General features: G+C 42.7%; 3 protein-coding genes across 3 annotated transcripts; 2 read left to right on the forward strand and 1 right to left on the reverse strand.

Annotated features, from left to right (window-relative positions):
- Positions 1-412: 412 nt before the first annotated feature.
- PADG_02659 (uncharacterized protein) lies at positions 413-8,185 on the forward strand (the record flags this gene model as incomplete). The annotated part of the gene is made up of 2 exons (XM_010760253.1): positions 413-5,280; positions 5,335-8,185. 2 exons carry the CDS (start codon positions 413-415, stop codon positions 8,183-8,185), a joined length of 7,719 nt encoding a protein of 2,572 aa, XP_010758555.1.
- Positions 8,186-9,688: 1,503 nt separating this feature from the next.
- PADG_02660 (uncharacterized protein) lies at positions 9,689-11,018 on the reverse strand (the record flags this gene model as incomplete). The annotated part of the gene is made up of 2 exons (XM_010760254.1): positions 9,689-10,888; positions 10,986-11,018. 2 exons carry the CDS (start codon positions 11,016-11,018, stop codon positions 9,689-9,691), a joined length of 1,233 nt encoding a protein of 410 aa, XP_010758556.1.
- A 200-nt stretch (positions 11,019-11,218) lies between these two features.
- Positions 11,219-12,285, forward strand: PADG_02661 (uncharacterized protein; the record flags this gene model as incomplete). The annotated part of the gene is made up of 3 exons (XM_010759772.1): positions 11,219-11,242; positions 11,759-11,999; positions 12,077-12,285. The coding sequence occupies 3 exons, from the start codon at positions 11,219-11,221 to the stop codon at positions 12,283-12,285; spliced, it is 474 nt and encodes a 157-aa protein (XP_010758074.1).
- Positions 12,286-16,952: the final 4,667 nt, after the last annotated feature.

Genomic DNA, 16,952 nt, shown 5'->3' on the forward strand with positions numbered 1-16,952 from the left:
GTTCGGGGTAGTTTATGTTCGCTCCTTGTCAAAATCGAAATCGTGTCAGAGCGGTTATTTGACAGTATTATTGGCTACATAAGCGCGGCCCTATTGACCTTAATTTAGCGCGCCGTAGCTAAACCAAATCCAGAAGTCTCCGTGCGTTTGAGGATTCTTTCACTCTGACCGAGAGTCGATCCAGCAAACATCGCCAGACAAACGAAGTTCACCGTGAAAGCCCAGTACGCCTGTTTCATATGGATAGGCTACTGGTAGCCCTCTCCACCTCTCCGTCTTCCTCATCTACCTGACCTTATTCTCGCTAAATCCTTTTTGCTCTACCACCATCTACACTTGACTTCCTCATGAGTCGCCCCTGGAAACGCCAACCTTCATCTGCCTGAGCGACAACGCGCCCAAAAAATCCACCATGCCTTCTGCAGCTGGTGGGAAGCGTAAACGCGGTGACAGATCATGGTCTGGAGATGCGGGAAATGATGGCTGGCGGCCGTCTCCTCATCGTCCCGGAAATCTCAATCTCGCCCAGCAGCATCAACAGAATCAGTTTAACGGTCAGAGTCGAGATTCTACCGATAATCGTAATCGGGGAGGCAGAAGAACAAGCAGAGGCGGCAATAGAAATGGTACGCCTGCGCGGAGGGCAAGCGAAGGTCACAACTCCCATCAGAAAGAAAACTCTCCCTCGTTGAGATCAGCAATGATATCCCAAAGAGACCCTCCCGAATTATCTCAGCCAAGCAGAATGCCGTCGACACCAATACCTACTTCCTCATCTCAACCTCAAGTGATGTTCTATTCCTACGAGTATCTTACGCGGGAGTGCGTTGATGCGTGGACCTTAACGGGGAGGAAAGCCGTGATCGATATCGGGGTCGGTGCTCGGAAGGCGGAGGACGCCTTAGTGATCTCATCCGTGTTTCAGGAGATTATTCAGTCCGTTATTGATGGCCGGATATCTGCAGTTGATGGTGGGACCTCCGTGAAGGAAATTATAGGCGAAGATGTTGCAGATGACATGCCTAGTGTGGATGGATCAACGGGCACTTCACAAACCTTCGATGTTCGCTCTCTTTTCCTTGATACCCTTTCTGTTACAGCCGACGCAAACACCTCTCACTCCAGCCTCCGCACCCTGGTGTTTTCGACTGGAATCTCCCCTACCCTTATGCGACAACAGCTTGAAACTCCGTTACTTCAATCGCTTGGTCTAATTCGTGACACCTTCGCTCGCATGGGCATCCGCAAACAAACCAACCTTCTTTATCGACAGTCGAACTATAACTTACTACGAGAGGAATCAGAAGGGTACTCCAAGTTGCTGACAGAATTGTTTACAACTAGCAGCAATGAGCCCCCGTCAGGCGAAGTCGTTGAAGATACTTTCGAACGAGTGAAGGCTATGATAGGCGCTTTTGATATGGACGTCGGAAGAGTCCTTGATGTCACGCTAGATGTGTTCGCGGCTGTCCTTGTCAAAAAGAATCGATTCTTCGTCAAATTCCTGCGTGTTAGCTCATGGTGGCCAAAGGAGGAATCTTTCCTGCGACGTTATGGCGGGATTTCCGAACCTGGTTTACCTAAATGGGCCCTACCCGGTTCAGCCGGCTGGTTGACAACAGAGGAGGACCGGGAAGAAGCTCTTCGTGCAAATGAAAAACGGGATCGCCTTTTTTGGGATCGAGCTAGAGAGGTTGGCATCCGCGCGTACTTCGAGATAGGCCGCAACCAATCATTGGAACCGAAACAATTAAAATCAATATCGGAACTTAAAATCAACGCCCCAGAGGAAGACAATGATACTCTGAAATGGATTGAACAATCTGGGACCCTCCCACCCAAGAGCAACGGGGTCGCGGCGCAACTGCTGGGATTCAAACTCCGATTTTATTCATCAGATGCTCGGAATCCGGCTGATATTCTACCGGATAATCTCATATATCTAGCCGCTTTGCTCATAAAAGTCGGGTTTATCTCTCTACGGGATCTCTATCCTCACCTTTGGCGACCGGATGAATTTATGGACGAGCTAAAGGAGGAGAAAATGAAAGAGAAGGAGCAGAGAGAACTAGCTGCTAGACCTGGTGCTGGGGCGATGAATGCGCTAATGATGGCTGGTGCCTTGAGTGACGATACAATACCCGTCCCGATGTCTAGACTCCGAGAGACTGATACCCGCGCGGCTACTCCTGCCAAAGACCAAGATGTGGACAAAACAGCCCAAACAAAAGTTGATGAAAAAAAGGAATCATTGCCGGAGCCAGCAGATCAGAAAGTGCTGCTCTTAAAGAGTCTACTCGCTATTGGCGCCCTTCCAGAGTCCCTCTATATTCTTGGGCGATTCCCGTGGCTATTGGATGCGTACCCCGAGCTTCCAGAATATATCCACCGTATTATACACCATTCTCTGAGCAAGCTGTGTGACTCCTCGCGGCCCTTGTCATCAAGGAGCGACATCAAGACTGAAAAGAAGATCACCAGTTCTGACCAAGCGGGCCTTCCAAGGGGCAATATTCGATTGACTGATCCACCTCCTCGACGCGTCCTTCGGTGGGCATTACTAGATAAAGAAGATACCAACGATGGGACTGATTATCGATTTTACTGGGACGATTGGACAGATAATATTCCCGTTTGCCAGACTGTGGATGATGTATTCACTCTCTGTGGATCATTTTTAAATCTTTCAGGTGTCAAAATTGGGCAGGACCCTGGCCTATTGACGAAATTGGCTAGGCTTGGAAACGAAAGTCTACAAAGTGATCCTTCGGAATCAAATCAGATGCGATGGCGAGATCTTTGCAAGCGCCTTTTGGTTCCCGCATTGAGCTTAACGAGAGCAAACCCTGGAGTCGTCAATGAGGTATTTGAGCTGCTGAGCCACTTCTCACGAGATGTGAGATATTCCATTTATGCTGAGTGGTATTCTGGACAAACTTCTCGGTTGCCGGATATCAAATCGGCCTTCGATCAGGCACGAGCAGAAACGAAGGACGCCCTTAAAAGATTAAGCAAAACCAACATTAAGCCGATGGCTAGAAACTTGGCTAAAATAGCATTCGCTAACCCGGGAATTGTCATCAGCGTCGCCATCAACCAGATCGAAGCATATGAGAACCTAATTGAAGTAGTTGTGGAATGTGCCCGATATTTCACGTACTTGGGATATGATATTCTAACCTGGTCATTGATCAATTCTCTTGGTCAGAAAGGGAGGAGTCGAGTTCAGGATGGGGGTCTGCTAACAAGTAGATGGCTCAATGCCCTTGCTTCCTTTGTTGGCAGGGTATTTAAACGCTATTCTACCATCATGGACCCTGTTCCCGTTCTTCAATACGTTGGTGAACAGCTTCGACACAACAACTCCACCGATCTCGTCATTCTAGAGCAGCTTATCAGCTCCATGGCTGGGATAGTTACTGACACAAATTTCAACGACTCCCAAATTCAGGCAATGGCGGGTGGTGCACTTCTACAATCGCAGACCATGTTACAACTTCTCGATAAACGCCACGAATCCAAGATAACCTCCCGGCGCCTAATAAAATCTTTGGCGAATTCTAAGCTTGCCGGGCAGCTTCTGATAGCCGTCGCGCAAGAACGAGCTACATGTATATTCAAGGAATCAGAAGCTGACGGGGAATTGAAACTACTTGGCAATATATTCGATGAGATACATCGGGTTCTCACTCAATATATCGATCTTCTCCGAAGCAATTTCACGGTTGAAGAATTCGACTCTTTCGTGCCAGATGTGGCAAGTCTCATAGGCGAATTTGGACTACAGCCGGAAGTCGCATTCTGGATTACGCGCCCGAGCGTTGCGCATCAGATTGCTGAAGTTGACACGAAGAAACGAGAGCAAGCGACAAAGAAGCAAGAAACCGAAACCATTCCCGCCTCTAAGAGCCCTGATGGTGATCTAGAGATGGCAGACGATGGGGAAGCTGTCGAAAAAGAGGATTCGTCGGGAGATGTGACGATCTCTACTGAAGAATCGACATCTAGTACTAACGATAACCAGGGTGAGGCGAAAACGAACGCTTCAATCACATCAAGCACCTCTAAAGCGGATCCGGAAAGTGTACCTTGGCATCCTGTACTTGAAGGGCTGATGGATAAGATCAAGACAGCGATGCCACGAAGCTCATGGGAAGTTGTTGGTCTGCCATTCTTTGTGACATTCTGGCAGCTATCGCTCTATGACATTCATGTTCCCCAGCGTGCTTACGAAGAAGAACTTGAACGGCTCAAGAAAAAAATCCAGGCCATTTCGCAAGATCGGTCAGATGTTAGCATAGCCGGTACCTTAAAAAAGGATAAGGAGAAAAAACTCATTAATGACCTTCATGACCGAATTTTAGCAGAGAACAAGGCACATGTGAGATGTTACGGATTAAATAGGGCAAGGTTACAGAAGGAAAAAGACCGATGGTTTGTTGGACTGAGAGGGAAACATGAAGCTCTTAACATTGCCGTGATGGAACAGTGTCTATTACCCCGGTTACTTCTCTCGCCTATTGACGCTTTCTACAGTTTCAAGATGCTCAAGTATCTCCATTCATCTGGGACGCCAAATTTCCGAACAGTAGGATTTCTTGATCAGCTGTTTCGCGAACAGCGGCTTACAGCCATCATCTTCCAAAGTACTTCTAAGGAAGCTGATAATTTCGGTCGTTTCCTCAACGAAGTACTTCGCGACTTGACCCGATGGCATGCCGATAAAGCCGTCTACGAGAAAGAAGCGTACGGAATGAAAAGGGATCTCCCAGGATTTGCCATGGCAGTTGATCAAGAAGGAAAGCCAAAGTCATTTTTAGATTACGAAGATTTCCGCAGGATTTTCTACAAGTGGCATCGCATTTTTGGTGCCTGCTTGAAGACTTGCCTCTCAGGAGGCGAGTATATGCATATCCGGAACGCCATTAGCGTATTGAAGGCAGTTGTTCAGCATTTCCCTGCGGTTAATTGGATTGGCCGAGACATGCATACCTGCGTGAACAACCTGAAGACAATGGATCCTCGTGATGATGTTAAAATTCCTGCAGCCTCGTTGATTGGAGATTTGAATAGAAGAGAGAAGAAATGGCTACTTCCGCAGGCTTTCATGATTGTGAGTCTACCTATCTGCAATGTGGAGGAATACGGGGCTAATCCTCCAAAGAATGAATCGTTACCGAGTGACAAGGCTAAAGCACGCACGCCGCAACCTCAGTCAACTACTCCCAAATCACTGAATGCATCCGCTCCTGACTTTAAACCCTCTGGGTCGTCCACTACGTGAGTCGATCAAACTAGCTCCCCCCGAATGGACTTTTTTCTGATCATACCTAGGGTAAATGATGCACGGCCACATGGGCCTGGGAAATTAGAGGTTGAAGACGGCGAGATCGAAGATGCGAAAATGGTAGGGAAGTTGAACAATGCAGCCATGAAAGCAAAAGCCGCGAGAGGTGATGCCCAATCACTGCAGGTGTCCGATACTTCGAGCGCAGTGGAAACTGCTTCTACGAGTAAATTAGACAAAGTGGAACAGAATAACAAAACCCCCGTGTTACAAGAAACGGAGCCAGCCAAGGTTGCAGAGCCTGCAACTGGCCATTCGCAGACCCCTGCGCAACCTTCTTCACAGCAGCCTTCGACCACACAAGCCACTCTGGGAGATTCACAAACACCTGTTTCAGGTCACAGATCATCATCACCAGCTCCATCACGAGTGGCTAGCCGACCACCTTCAGAATCTTCACATGTACCAAGCATTCCAAAGCGCCCGGATGTTGACTGTTACCCTCCCCAACACAGTGCTTCTGTCCGCCCTCAGGCAAACCTACCAAATCGGCCAGAACCTCCTCGCCCCTTCAGACACCCTGATGAACGGATGTCTATGAGACCCCCCAATATGCCCGATGAACGAAGAGATGCTCGAGACAATCGACATCCGGACCGCTCTGGGCGGTTCGGTGGCCAGGATCGTGAGAGACCATTTGAACATGCCCTCCCTATCGATTCCCGTAGCCACGGGCGACCAAACGAACGTCCTGGAGATAGGGATAGGCTTGATGGTCACCGGATAGATAGAGAATTTCCTTCTCGCCCCCTTGAAGATAATTTTGGACGACCCGGGTACAGGGATGCACGACCATCGCCTAGGGATCAGGAATGGTCTGATAGGATGGGTAGAGGAAGAATTTCTCAAGCAGATGCTTTCCAAGTTCGACAAGACTCGGACCGTTCCTTCAGAGAAGGGGATGTTCATCAATATCGGGCGGCTAATGTGCCTGATCTTCATGACCGTGACCATCCATCCCGGCCCCATACAGAAACTGGAATTCACCAGCGACTTGAACTTCCTAGACCCGAAAGAGATGATCGAAGAAATCGTAGCTCCCGACCCTCCACCCCTCCAAAAGCAGATGATTCTCGTCTCCAGAATAGGTCCGATAGGCGAGAGGAACGTGAAGAGAGAAAACCTACCAATTCCCAACCACCAGCGCGATCTGAGGATCTACCAACAGGACCCAAAGGTGACAGGGGCAATTATTCTTCAGCAGCCGATAATCGTCATGCGCTAGACTCTCGATCAACATATCAGTCAACCACAGATTCGTCATATGGACGGTTAAACCAAGATTCAAAATTCCCGTTACGCCCACAAGAGTCGTTTGACAGGCCTCAGGATATCCCTTCAGGACCAAGGAAGACTTCTACCCAACGAGGTGGCAGAAATCCATCATTGTCGCAGCCCCTTCCTATTCCACCACAGCCAACTGACCGCCAGCCACCCACCGGCCCATCAAATCGACCTCTCGCGCGGAATCCTGCGCAGCACGATCAGCAGTTAGCGACGGCGCCATCTTCCGCACCTGCTCCCGTGGAAAAAATCGACACATCTGGTATTCACCCTGACCGTCTGAAGGCGATTCAATCTCCCAGAGACGACGGAACGCAGACAACAGCATCTCCAACATCCTTGCCTCCATCTGGGCCACGGAGTGGTGGACATCCGCCTTCCGGTCCTTCGCCGACCACAAGAGGCCCTCCCGGAGTACCATTTCCTGGTGAAAGAAGCAGGGGAGATAAGCGGTTCGCGGGTCTAAACAACATGCTTCAGCAGTTTGGCGCACCAGCGGATAAATCTGGAATGGGTACATCAATAAGGGGAAGGGGGGCAAATCGTACTGGTGGCAATTCAGTGAACGCACCGTCTCCTCAATCTACTCGACCTCAAACTCCCGTCGGATCGAAAGGTGACAATTATTCTGGTACAGCTCCTCCCTCAGGCTCAGAAAAACCGGATCTATTCCCAAGCCGCTCAGATGCCTCAGCACCACCTGTGGTGCCTTCACAGGAAGAGCCTCGGGCGCATGGCAGGGCTGGCCGGAGAAGCGAAATTATAGAGGAAGCAGCAGCAGAGTCGCGACGTTCCCCGCGCCACTCGAGTGGTACTCGAACCCCAGATCGCGAAAGAGATCGTGAAAAAGACCGTGAAAGAGAACGCGATAGAGAAAGAGATCGCGAACACCGAGATCGAGAGCGGGAACGCGATACCAGTCGTCGGGGCGAGGAGGAGGCTTCAAGAGCTAGCACGAAGCGGGACGAATATCGAGAACGCCACCGGGAAGGTGACCGTGACCGTGACCGTGATCGCGATCGTGGTCGAGCTGCGGATATCAGTAGCCGGGAACAAGCCCGTGGCTCACGAGAATCCTCGTCGCGAGGCCCCCCTCAGAACTCGAGCGCAAACAGGGAGCCAGTCTCCACCAGGCGAAGGGACAAGCGAGAGCGTGACGTGGGCACCTACGAAAGTCAGAGTCGTGGGAAATCTGACGTCTCCCCACCCCCTCCACCCCCTCCACCCCCTCCTCTTCTAGCATCGAACGAAACTGAAAATCGCAGATGGGGTAGCGGGGGCCGAGAAGAGGATCGCAATCGAGATCGTGAGCGGGGCAGGGATCGGGAGCGTGATCGCGACCGCGACCGAGATCGAGAGCGCAGGGATCTGGGAAATGGGCGTGGCGGCAATACTGGTGCCGCTGGAGGTGCCAGTGGAGGTGGCAATACAGGCGGAGGGTCCTGGTCCCGAAAGCGTGGGAGACTGGCAGGTAGCAACGTGGATGACGGGGCTTCCGCTGCCGGTTCCTCCAGGATAGGAGGTGAGAATAAGAGACCTAGACGTGGACATTGAGCGTCTATTTTTCTTTTCCGGTGTTTGAAATGAATGCACTTATTTAAACCATTTGACGGCATTTCCCGGTCTTTTTTATTATTTCCTTTACTCCCTTTTTGAGACTTCTTCAGTTGTTCCTCGGGAGACAAATTCCACTCAAGACATGTTACTTTCACCAAATCGGGCGATATAAGAACGGGGTTTTACGAAGTTCATTCAGAAACTTGTATTGAATGTCTGCTGGATTTGGGTTGTTGGGTTTTGATTGAGCATCGTTTCACCGGCCTACGTGCGTTGATTCTCCTTGTCCCTTTCCTGCCTGATTAACTGGATGCAGCAGCATTTTTACGGTCATAAAACCAGTTTGTCTATTTATTAACCCTCTAAATGTCATATCTTTTCCGTACTTTCGGTTAAAATTAAAAATATATCTTCTCTCTACTTCTTCATCCTCGTCATTTTTTTATGCTGCTGCTTAAGCAAGGTGTAGTTGACGTAAAATAGCATGCAGTAGAGCGGTGGCAAATCAGAGGTTGTGTCTTGGTATCAACAGGGTCACATTTCACAATGGCTACAGCCAAGCAGCAAACATTCAACTCGTGTTGGATGTTGATTGACTTCTAACATTGGGGGTGGCTGGCAGCCACATTCTCAACGGGAACAATGGATGTGGGGAAAGTTACCAACCTCAAATGCACACTGTGGATTATTGGGGTTCGAGAGCCGTTTCATACTCTTTTTTAACTATATGCATTGAATATATCATGAGAACATTAAATGAATACCCCAAAATAGCAACGTACCCTACCTTAAGTAGATAAGACACTTTCTTTAACTAGCAATCAGCATGTTTCGAGTCCGCGATGAATGCTGATCGTTAAGGAGCGTTGAATTGATTGTAATCCAGATTAGCATGCATGTTATCAGAGGATAAAGGCAAGCAAATATATGTGATATAGCAACAAAGAAAGGAAAGAACAGTAAGATTTGGTACTACTGAAGGAGATATGAAGGATACCAGACGGTGTTAAAATTGGTAGTAAAAACATGAAAGCCGAAACAAGAGGAATAAACTTTCATTTTGATGTATACCCGCTCTCGAATGAAAAGAATAAAATTATGAAGGCGGCGATACTATATAAAGGGGGGGTGTGATTGGGGGGAAGCATATCTATAAACATGTAAACATATCGTTAAAATCCGTAGGCGGAAGAAAAATTGACCGTGAATTTCGTTCAGAACAGGAAGGTGAAAAAAAGTGTGTGAGGTGTATGTGCATTCTGAGTACATGCGACAAAGCCCAACTCTCAAAACAGGTTACCTCGCCTCTCTTACGGCACCGAAGCCAGCAATACCGTTACCACTTTGCAACAAACTCCTTTCTCCCAAGGCCCAGTGTGGATAACTTCAAGCCCGGGGGTTGCTTTTCGCCTGCCTGTTCTGTGTAATTCGGATTCGCTCACTCACTAGGAGTACCATCATCCGAGGAATATTTTCAACTGAAGCTTGGGGGCTTTGCTTCTAAACGAAGCTAGTGAGGTTGGTGGATTTGTCAGATTCGAGTGGAGGGGCCACAGCTTTGTCCCTATTAGGTATTGGAGCAAGAAGGCCGCCGCCAGACATTTTCGCCATAACTGCGCGTTCAAGGGCCAAACGGCGTTGCTTTTCCTCAGCGAGCGTCATCACCTTCTCCAAGCCATTCTCGTCAATTATTACCATGCCGCTTGAGGATTGGGAGCTACATGATTCCGTATCGGTAAGTGTGTTGATGGATGAATCTGTCTCACATTCATCAAGAAGGATTGGGGTTTGGATGAGGCCGGAATTGTATTTCTGGTTGGCCAGGTCCGCTGAACGGGCTTTCAGATCATCCTGTAGTAGAGACTTTTCCAGTTTGAAAACTGAAATGGTGTCGTATCGTTCTAGTTGAAATTTTTGCGATATCTGCTGCCAGGAGTGAGAGATATTTCGCAAAAGTGTTGCGGAAACTGGGGACTGGAATTCTTGATTGGTAGATTTCGTTAGCATTCCAGTCAACTCTCCAATATCTCTGTGCTGCCCGGCTTCATCGGGAGCACGCTCCGCGATTGTCGGGGCGTTTATTGATATGCCGCGTACGAATGAGAAATCGTTATGATTTCTCATTTGTGATTGTGGGCTTAAGCTGCTTCGAAGCTCTGGGGATCCGGTAACAGCATCATTCGCACAAGTTGCTCTACCACCGAACTGATTCTGAAATGTTGCTGAAGCGCCATTGCCACACACAGGACGTGGTGCAAATGATTGCTCGAGGGCCCGCATGGCCTGTCCGTGGGTTGAATCTCGCTTCCATTCCGAATCAACATTTTTGCCGATGCGATGTCTGTTTTTCATATTCGAAACAGTTTTTGCATTCTCGTTCAACAGCCTGTCCTGATCACAAGCAGGGACAACATCAACATCCGCAGCTATATGATCTGGGACGGTAAACGAAGAGATTTTGCAGCATGAACGGCTATCATTCGTAGGGTTCGTGCATTTGCTGAAATCTTCCCACCTTTCTGGGAATTGTATTTTCTGATATAGAACGAGGCACGCATGCTGCAACTGTCTTTCTAGCGGAGGGGATAGTCGTCGTCGATCGATAAAAGGGGAGCGCGGCCTTGAACTGACAGCCGCTTTGTCAAAATCATAATACCGGCTATCGTCCTCTGCATCCTCACAAGTCTTCCTTGAAGCTCGCTTTCCACGACATATTAGTACAAGGATTCAGTCTGTACAGAAGCAGTGCAGCATAGAATATACGTATATGAGTGCACAAAAAAAAAAAGTGACTTACACTATTGACCAGAGTTGACAGTCGTCGCCTCATTATGGCATTGGGTCACCTCACAAGCGCTGAGATTGCAAAGGAGCTGTTGAGTCCAAAAGACCAACGATAATTTTCACAAACGGAACTTGGAAGTCCCAGTTTTTAAAAAGATCGCAAGCAGAAAATGTTAATAACATTGATTATATATCACACCTGGGGAGTCCACAATGCAATAATAGCAACAGAGGGGAAATAATCGCATGGGATTGATTATTCAAGCCAAGGTACGTATACTAAATTGGAGAGTCGTGGTACACATAGCGACCAAGAAAGTGGTGTGGCCGAGAAAGTGGTGAAATACGTCAACGGACATGGCTGGTCGGCGGCCATTTGAAATACGGCGGGAAATCTTCAAGAAACTGGAGGCGGTCGAAGGTCGTTTCATGGGTTAAACTTCGGCACCTTCAGAACCGATTGCCGCGTAACCAAGTAGATACTTGTATTGTGACAATGGACAAGGGACTTTGTTGTTCCCGAGGGTTTCATTTAATCTTTTGCGATATGATTAGCTGACAACAAGACAAATGTTTAAAGAAGGTCTAAAACCTTGGTCAGTATTGAAAGATCGTTGAAAAGATAATTGAGACAGGCCCACTCGCATTTCTATCCTCTCAAACGTGTTGTCCTGAGTCCAGAGAAAGCTTCTCTCAGCGACATGGCTGGAAAAACTGCGAGAATTATTCATGATTTCAGAATTACTCATGGGAAAATCCATTCCCAGTTGCTGATACGCTACACAGCAGGGACAACCGGAAGGTTCCGCTGCTCAACATTTGGTATTTTGGACGTCGTTGAAACGACGGATGGATGAGGATCGAATCAGGTTCGCACAAGGGAGAGGTAAATGTGGAGCTGGCAGCGCTTCGACCAACCAGAATTCTAGTGCGGGTTTGCAGTTTGTCCTGCGGTCCAATCGGTTTCCAGCCAGCACAAACACACTTCTCGTGGGCTTTCGTTTCGGAAGACAGCTGGTTATTGTGGGTTTGTGGAAAGGGCCCGGCTATGCTGCTGACAAGCCACCGCGTTGTGCATTCAGGAACCCTACTAACTTCTTCCAGCTACATGTAGATTTGGTGACGGAGACGGATACAGAGTAGAAGGTCTGGACTTTGTTCAAACCCAGCTAGTTGAACCGATGCGAGAAAAGTCTCTCCAGGACGGACGATCCGTTTCATTCAATACCAGGTTCACGTCGGAAGGCCGATTACGTGGCCTGACCAGGCGGGCAGAAGAACAGAGCCGTCATCGCGAGCAGATCCATTGGTAGCGAAGAGTCACTTGACGACAACGATAACTAACTGGTTCTTTTTGCATCCTTGCCCAACATCCTGTTTCTTGCTCGATACTCCGCCTGTTCTGCCGTGCAGCAGGCAGCGGGCAGCAATGACATGTTTACGGGCAGGCAGACCGACTGCATCCAATGGTGTGGTGTGTTGTGGGCGGAGTAGACCAAATATAAGTTCCCATGCGCCCGCCCAATGGCAATCAGAGTTTCGCAAGCTCGGTTCTGTAGGTTGATAAGCAAGCTTGCGTCAGCCTCTTGCTTTCTCACGCATATTCTGTTGCGTCGACCTGGAATCCATGATACGACAATCTTTTCTACTCACGTTCTCCCACCCTCTACCGAACTCATCGTGTAATTGACCCCGAGTTTGGACCTTGAGTTGGAAACTCCGATCATTTCGTCAGTGAGATTGGGCCAGAGTGAGCCTCAGAGAGGGTTCTAGAATACAGAAGTATTCAACGTGCCTCTGCAGGTCCGCTCTCATGAAACACAGGCAGTCTGAAACTAAAAGGGACCAAAGGCTGAGGATATCCGAAAGAGGGACATGCGTGTGCAGCGATGTACGTGTACATGTACATGCAATACTTTAGTTGTCAAGGTTCTCAGCCACTTCTCTGTTCCACAGAACCGAGGTTCCTTGTTCGACGAATTAGAGCGAAACGAACAGTCAAGTTTTTCGGTGGTTGGTTGCTCTCATCATGAATTCTTGGTCATCCTTCTAACCTCTCCTCTGGTTTTAAGTACGATGTATGAAGTCAGAGAGGCTCACAGCCTGTCGACGAAGCCAACTATTCCAGCGGTTTGATGATCATCACCAATCCCAGAGGGTCCTTCTTTTCCCCACTCCTGTCATTAGGTACCTCTTTACGCACCCACCCAGACACGAATGGACTGGGCTGAGGAAGTAGTTACATGTGCGTGGAATACAAGATGCTTGCTTCAATGAAATATAGGGGTGCAACCACCCCGAATTACACTTGCTAATAATAATAACAATAAAGATTTCATTGAAAACTAAATTATATTAGAATTTAAAAAACATTTTCTGTGTTATAAAGCTTGTAATTATAGATATAAGTTTAAGTTCACATAATTATATTTTCAACAAATAAAATAAAACAAAATACAACTTGAGTTTTTATAAAACTTTTATATTAATTATTGAACTTTAATTCAAACAATTGTATAGATAATTTTTTATAAAGAAATTATTATTTTTTAATTTCAAATTATTATAATTTTAATTGACAAGTTTAATTTAATTTAATTTTTTATAATTAATAACAATTTATAAAGATTTAAAAATTTTGATAAAATAATAAAAATAATACTATAGTAATTTTATATAAACTTTCTAAATATTTAACTAAAAAATATATAATATAACTTTATTATTAATATATTAATTATTAAAACTTTTTTAGAAATTTAAATTACTAATTATTATATTATGTAAAAAAATTCTTTATTTAAATTTAATAAATTTATTTTAATTGATAATTTAATATTGTAATAGTTAAAAATAATAATAAATATTTTTATTAATATTTATATATATTAATATATTATATTTATTATCTTTAAATTATTTATTATTATAAAAATTTTAAATTTTAAATTAATTAATTATAATAAGTATATTATTAAATATATTTATAATATTTTATTATTTTATTTATTTTTTATTTGATAATTATTTAATAATAATAGCATTTAAATTAATAAATTAAACTTTTATATTATTATTAATTAATTATATAAAATTTTTATATTTAATATAATTAATATTAATATTAATTATTTAATTTCTTAAAATAATAATTTTTAATTTAATTAATAAAATTATTAATTATTTTTATTATCAATTTATAATATTTTATTTAAATAATATTAAAGTTGATTATAAAAAATAATAGTTTTAAAAATAAATTTAATAATTATTAAAATAATTCTTCTTTTTACTAGTAAAAATATTTATATTATATTTTATTAAAAACTTTATTAAGTATTTTTTTATATTAAATTAATTTTAATATAGTAAAAAAGATTTATATAAAATATAATTTAAATATAATTTATTTTTAAAAATAATAATTATATTTTATAATTCAAAAAAATAAAGTTAAATATTAAATATTAAATTTTATATTTTATATTTAAATTATTAATTTATATGATTCTATCTCAAAATAATATAATATTTTTTTAAATATATATAATTAATAATTATAATAATTATTTAAATTATAACTAAAATTTATTATATATATTTATATGATTTTATTTCAAAATAATATAATATTTAAATAATTTTATAATAAATGATTTATATAAATTTAATTTATTATTAATTTTAATATTATTATTTCATATTTTATTTTTTATTTTTTAATTTTATAAAATATATAAAATTGAATATAATTTTTTTATTTCAATTATTTAATATATATAAATTATTTATTATTATTATTATTATTATTATTATTATTATATTTAATCTAAAATTTTTATAAATAAAATATAGTAACTGCACTTCAAGTTATGAAATGTTAATATTCACAATTTACTGACTATTGGAAGAAGCTTTCGCTGAGTGAATTCATGTTGTCTACTCTTCATGAACAAAATGATTGCCAACAGCCTAATGAAGGCATCATTGCCCCACGAGATTTCAATAAGTGCAGTGGGTGTAACGGGTGTGCTACCGAATACGGCCCTAGCACTTCCTATGGAACAAAAGGCGACTTCGTTAGAGACAAGGGGAGGAGAATGCGACATAGGCGAAGAGTTATACGAGTCCAGGCGGATAAAGGATAGCTAGTCCGATATCGGCATGGGAAAAGCAAGTGGAAACACATCAAGGGTGAGGTCACAGCGGCATGAGCGACCGAGGAGCCAACAAGAGGATTGAAGCACAAGTCAAGCATGGTATATATATATTTAGAACAAACTGCTGGGGGATATGTGTTGAATTGGTAAAAGCACGACCGAGAGCCTGCGGTAAGAGTGCCGTTCTGGGCCTAGGTCATCAGGCTTTATTAAAACATAGTTCTATCCTTCCGAAAAGGGAAGGGACAGAAGAAGAAGAAGAAGAAGAAGAAGAAGAAGAAGAATCAATCGGAATACAGCATTTTTGACCTGCACAAGCGATATTTTGATCTGCCCGAGATAGTCCCTTCCGAATTTGACCACTTGGACCCAAGACCGGCTACAGATAATTACGTATTTCATCAGAGAAGGGGCAGTTTGTTATCTAGTTACTAGCTCGACAAACAAACATTGACATATTTCGGGTTGATTCCGCAGGTCAAAGCGTTCTCAGTAACAGATGACATTTGGCCATGCACTTTTAATTAGTAAGACTTCTACCATGATTACGTTCTAGTTAACTAATGTTGACTGCCACTCAACAATTTCCGCCACCCAACAATTTCACTACCTGCTGCCCTATGCTGAATTGCAAATTTTGAAACAATCATGAATTGAATTACTACTAGCTATTAAAGACTAAATGAATGTATCATAGATTACATATAAATTAGTATGATTAAGAAAATAAACAAGTATTTGACTTAATAGCATGACTGAAATAGCTGACTTTGCTTTTTATAGAAAAGAGAAATAAAGAAGTGCTGAATACTGATTTTAATACTGAATTTGCTGTATTTTCTAATGAGACAATCTGTATAGATCTTGCAGATTTGAATTTGACTCTATTTGCTTTGCACTGATGTTTAAGTGACTGCTTCAGTATCTTTTTAATAATCTTTCATTCTTTTGATTTAGTTATTTTATACTTTGTTGACTCTGCAGTCTTTTGAACTGTTTTTCAAACTGTCTTGTAAGCTGCTTTGCACTTAGCATTTTTTTAAAAAAATTTAATCTCATTGAATAATTTGTTGTAGTTGAAGTTCTTTCATATAGTCTTTGTAAATTTTTCACTTTTTAGCTCAATCTTATACTTCTGAACTACTATAATTTTATCAGATGAAAAGAATAGAATCTGTCTAGGTTTATCTTTATCAAATAGTTTAATATATTTATCATATTTTGTTGTAGCTTTATTTGAAATGATTAAATTATACTATTAAATTTAATTTATTGATGCGTACAAGCAATCAAATAAGTAGGATAAATCATGTTTGATTCTTTTCTAATAAGATAGGCGGATGCCCTGCTATATATACACACTATAATCACTCTATATGGTAGGAGCAATTGTATAGCATAGGAAATATAAGAAAGATTGGAGCCTCTGAGTGGATTAGGAAGGGGCGAATAGAGAGTAGATACTAATATAGAAAGGGGCGGAAGAATAGAGGAAGAGGAAGAAGAATAGAGGCGGAACACCACATTTATGAAAATTTATTTTTAAGAATAAACTTTTTATTAATATAAATAATTTATTCAATATTAGTATTTAATAATGATTGCTATATATAAATCTATTTAACAGCTTTATAAAATTTATAAATAGTAATAAATATAATAAATTAAATAATATTAGAAAAGATAATTAACTATTTAATAAATATTTTAAATATTTATTTAAAATTAAGTAAATAAATCTCTATAATTTTAAATATTTTTTTATATATTTATAAATAAAAATATTATATACTAAATTATATAAAATAATCTTTAAAAAT

This window comes from Paracoccidioides brasiliensis, assembly GCF_000150735.1.
Source record: "Paracoccidioides brasiliensis Pb18 unplaced genomic scaffold supercont2.3, whole genome shotgun sequence".
Classification (NCBI taxonomy): domain Eukaryota; kingdom Fungi; phylum Ascomycota; class Eurotiomycetes; order Onygenales; family Ajellomycetaceae; genus Paracoccidioides; species Paracoccidioides brasiliensis.